This window comes from Coffea arabica, chromosome 5c (assembly GCF_036785885.1).
Source record: "Coffea arabica cultivar ET-39 chromosome 5c, Coffea Arabica ET-39 HiFi, whole genome shotgun sequence".
Classification (NCBI taxonomy): domain Eukaryota; kingdom Viridiplantae; phylum Streptophyta; class Magnoliopsida; order Gentianales; family Rubiaceae; genus Coffea; species Coffea arabica.
The window spans coordinates 2540899-2545567 of NC_092319.1; the positions used below are offsets into that span (position 1 = coordinate 2540899).

The 4669-nt window shown below is 33.7% G+C and overlaps 1 protein-coding gene across 1 annotated transcript; it reads left to right on the forward strand.

Annotated features, from left to right (window-relative positions):
* The first annotated feature begins 278 nt into the window (after positions 1 to 278).
* Positions 279 to 2859, forward strand: LOC113689943 (probable 2-oxoglutarate-dependent dioxygenase AOP1). Its single transcript, XM_027207764.2, has 3 exons — positions 279 to 773; positions 893 to 1214; positions 2366 to 2859. The coding sequence occupies exons 1-3, from the start codon at positions 400 to 402 to the stop codon at positions 2603 to 2605; spliced, it is 936 nt and encodes a 311-aa protein (XP_027063565.1). The 5' UTR covers positions 279 to 399; the 3' UTR covers positions 2606 to 2859.
* Positions 2860 to 4669: the final 1810 nt, after the last annotated feature.

The following is a 4669-nucleotide window of genomic DNA, read 5'->3' on the forward strand; positions in this document are numbered from 1 at the left end:
AGACCAGCCTGGTTCGAGTTGACTTTTAACAAATGTACTGCGTGATTGGAAAAGACTGGGCAGTAGTCCCACATAGAACTTATCAGCACTATGTAATTAATGTACACCACTCGTTGAGAAAGAGAGACTGAACGTACTATGTAATTAGTACTAATTAATGTGCACTTCCCTTGTTGAAATTTGAAAAAGAAAGAAGAAAGAATGAGACCTCGCTCACTTGAATTTACGTCTATAAATATACTACGTAATTGGAAAAGAACTTAGCCGGTTTGCCATATTATTCTGAATTGTTTAACCTCTTGGCTCTTCAAATACCAGCATTGGCTACCCCTTATTGTTAATTATCAGGCTAAATTGAGCTACGGGAAGTGCGTATAAGGAAAGAGGCTGCCTAAAACCATGGAATGCGCTTCAAATATCAGGCTTCCGGTCATAAATTTAACGGAGGAAATCCTAAGATCCGGAAAAGATTCTTGGACTGAAGCGCGAAACATTGTCACACGGGCATTTGAAGAGTATGGCTGTTTCATAGCTGTTCATGATAAGTATCCTTCAGAGGTTAGAGATTCCATATTCTCTGAGCTGCAAGATTTGTTTAACCTCCCGTTGGAGATTAAAGTCCGAAACACTTCTCAAACTCCCCTCATTGGTTATGCTCGGCCAAGACCCAACGTGGACCTCTACGAAAGCATGAGCATTGAAGATGCAACAAATCTTGAAGCAGTCGAGAAGTTTGCAAATCAGATGTGGCCCTCCAAAAATAACCATTTCTGGTAAACTTGTTTCCATTAATATGTAATTCTTCTTATAGTTTATTGCTACTATGCATTATTCATATCCGAAATGCTTACCTTTTCTTTTTTTTTTTTTGAATATGCCCTCCCATGACTAGTGAACTGTTTCATTGGTATGCAAATCAAGTCGCAGAATTAGATAAAATGGTGAGCAAATTGGTGTTTGAAAGCTATGGTGTGGAGAAGTACCACGAATCTCATGTGGGATCAGTGACTTATACTGTTAGATTGATAAGGTACAGGGTACCCGAACAGAATGAGATGAATGTCGGCGTTCCTCCTCATACTGACAAGAACTTCATAACCATACTTCAACAGAATGAAGCTGATGGTTTAGAAGTTCAGTTGAAGAATGGAAGCTGGATTCCTATTGATTTTCCTCCTTCCTCCGTAGTAATCATGGCTGGAGATGTATTCTCGGTGAGATATTTTCTTTTTTGTCATTAAATGTGCAAGCCTGGATCATATTAAACTTGATTAGTTACAACATTGCAATCCTCTAAAAATCCATGTTTTAAAATTCCATTTTCCTTTTCAAATCATTTCCCTTTGTCATGAATATACCGGGACAATTGTTATGTGTTTTCCCCTGGAACAAAAATGAAAACAAATATGCAGAAGAAAGATTAGACAATAACAATATATTAATACTCAAGTGTGGAGGGTTGAGACACGGATATTTCTGTTTCTCTTTAAAGTGATTCAAACCTCTATAAAAGAATCAATTCTAATGCAACAGGTTTTCTAACTTGTCATTTTCAAGATACACCATTTCAGCCATACTTACTAACACTCTCTTTAGACTACACAACTAGGAGAGTATACCTTTATAAATGCCTTATTATTTTCTTGTCTAACTATGATATAGAAAATAATGAATTTAGACTCAAAAGACATAAATTGTTGTAGTAGAACTTTTCTATCTCAACTATGCATACATATATATATATATATATAGGTGAAGAAAAGTTAGATAAACATAACCTATATTCCTAATAAAATACTAAATAAATGCTGAAAATTATTGGCCATTCAAAACACATTCAATTTTATATTGTAGGTTACAAAAAACTTATTGTAATTGAAAAATGATAATTTCACATTCTTTGGTCAATACCCATTCAATCCAAATTTGAATTGTAAGTTACAATACCTTGAAGTAATTGAAAAGTCATAATTTCATATAATAAATCTCCAGGAAAAACCATTCAAACACCTATAAATTTCAGAAAATTTCACTAATTTATTTCCCTTGTAACATGCACATTTAATTCAGAATTTAATTATTTTATTAAAATACTACAACATTATGTAAAAGGCAAAAAACAAAGTTAAAAAACTTTGGTTCAATTAGAAAACTTGATTCAATAATGGCTTCGCCATACATCATCTAAGTTGGATGTGTTATGGTCAAATTAAAACGAAAAGGAAAAAGGCCTCACAGATGTTACTACCTTAATCATCTAGAATATTGGCATGGCATTTGTGCCATAACTTTCGATATTTTTGTTGTAAATGCTGACTTGTATACATTTTTGTATACATTGATTGTATACATTTTTGAAATGCAGGCGTGGAGCAACGGTAGAGTGCATTCCCCATTTCATAGAGTAACTATGAACGGAAAAGAAAGGCATTCGATTGCACAGTTTGCCTATTGCAAGAAATTGGTAGAGACACCAACAGAGCTGGTTGATGATGAACACCCCTTATTATATAAGCCATTGGACAATTTTGGTTATCTCCGATTCTTGAGCACAGATGATAATTTTAATACTCCAAATCCACTGAAGGCCTATTGTGGCGTCTAAAACACCAGACGCATCGATTTTTATGGATGAAAAGCTTTTTCTTCTTTTCAGTCGATGTTTATTCTTCTCCCCTATTGTGCCCACTTTTTCTTGAAAATGTTAGGGGAGTAGCTTTCTCCAGGATTAATCTATGCAATAGTTTATTTCAGTGTGCTGTCTGTTTTGTACCTAGAAGAAATAAATAAGGGAAAAGAAAGAAATTGGAGGGATACAAATAAATAAAATTTGGCAAGTAATCTACTGTTCAATCAAAAGGATTTGGAGGTTGACGCATCTGATGAGATATTTTTTTCTTCCCATTTCAATCTCAGTTGGACTAATTACTAAACTGACTAATTACTTCCTCCAACTGAAATCTAAATCCACATTCCACGCCCTCGACGGGAGCAAACGAGATCGTATTCTCAATACGCTAAGCATCGAGCTACGCTGCAAATTCCGTCTAGTTCAATTTCTTCACGGGCCTACACAAGTTTTTGCCGTATGCTATAAATCCACATCCTACACCCTTGATGGGAGCAGATGAGATCGTAGTCTTCTCAATACACTAAAAATGCATCGAGCTAGCGCTGCAAAATCCGTCCAGTTCAATTTCATGGATAACCCAAAGTTGCAAAAACTTCCTGTCATCAATTTCATGGTAAAGGTTTTCATGTGAATTTATACTACTTGAAAGATCGATAGTGTTAGTAATTGAACCAAATTAGCCTGCATGTATTATGTATTAAACGTGCAAAGTGTTTAAAGTAAAATTTCACCTCATGGAAAGTGTCTTTGTAAATTTAAGAGTCTACTTGTCATACGGTGGGAGCAATTCTAACATCATTGTTAAGTTGCAAATTAACTTTATTTGGCTCACAACATTTTTTACCTATCATTTGAGTAACTTATTTAGAAGTATTTGCTTAGAGAGATTTTTTGGGTTAATTATTGCTCCAACTGAAAAATATTTTTAGCTCATTGTGTAAAACAAGGTGAATATTTTTGGGTTGGGAGCAAAATTAAATAAATTGAAGAAACATTAAAAATGCAAGGTGAAAAACCGTTCTTATTATAATAAACAAAACAGTTGCACACCACAAGAAAGAGGGAAAATAAAACAAGATTAAGTATGCGATCGCATGTGACGTGAACATGTATATCAATGACCTCATTGTAGTAACGGCAATTGTTCTCTAGTTGAAGAACTTTTATATTTGTTTTCTAAAATAATTTTGATATAGTTATTCTTTTTGTCCTCTATATGTTTTAATTAATCGATATATTTTGTCCTCTAGAAAGCGTCCTTATTTTTTAAAACAAAAATCAAGATAATCAAGCTTTTTTTTTTTTTGCAGGCATGGAGCAACAGCAGAATACAACCTTGTTTTCATCGAGTTTTAACGAACGCGAATGCAAAATGATTGTCATTGGTGATGTTCTCTTTCAATAGTGGGGTCTTACACATCCCTCAGGAGTTGATTGATGATGAACATCCACAGCGCTTTGAGTCATTTGATGGCCTGGGATTGCTCGATTTCTTTGTCGAAGAACTGCGAATGGGCCTGCCAACCATAGTTATTAAACCCGGCCCGAGAAGAAATCCGGTGAAAGAGGTGGATCAACAGATTACTGGTTTAATCAGTGGGTGAGTGGTTCAACAGGTGAGTCACTAAATATACTTAAATATTATGTCTTATAAATTTTTATATGATTGAAATTATAATAAACTGTGCCTTAGTAAATGTTTAATTAGTCTAATTTATTATAGAATCATTAATGCTTATAAGAATCAACAAAACTTAATTTTGCCTTATGGGAATTTCATTATTTTTAACAAACTTTTGGTTTTAACTTATGGAAATAAACTAGATAATGTTATTTTATTAAAATTTGCCTTATGGAATTTGGGAAATAAATAAAATTTTATTAAAAGATTCCAAATAAATTTTATTTTGAAGAAATAAAAGAAGAATAAAAGCGTAATATATAATATAAGAAGGACCAAACTAATAAGTGGATTGTTGGTCTAGTGGTGATTACACTATATTCTTATACTTGAGGTCCCAAGTTCGAACCATCAAT

What these genes read in the sequence shown, in the direction of transcription:
- LOC113689943 (XM_027207764.2), top strand. Translation starts at nt 400, where the DNA reads ATGGAATGCGCTTCAAATATCAGGCTTCCGGTCATAAATTTAACGGAG. An exon ending in TCCAAAAATAACCATTTCTG is followed by an intron (nt 774 to 892) that starts GTAAACTTGTTT and finishes TCCCATGACTAG; the next exon opens with TGAACTGTTTCATTGGTATG. An exon ending in TGGCTGGAGATGTATTCTCG is followed by an intron (nt 1,215 to 2,365) that starts GTGAGATATTTT and finishes TTTGAAATGCAG; the next exon opens with GCGTGGAGCAACGGTAGAGT.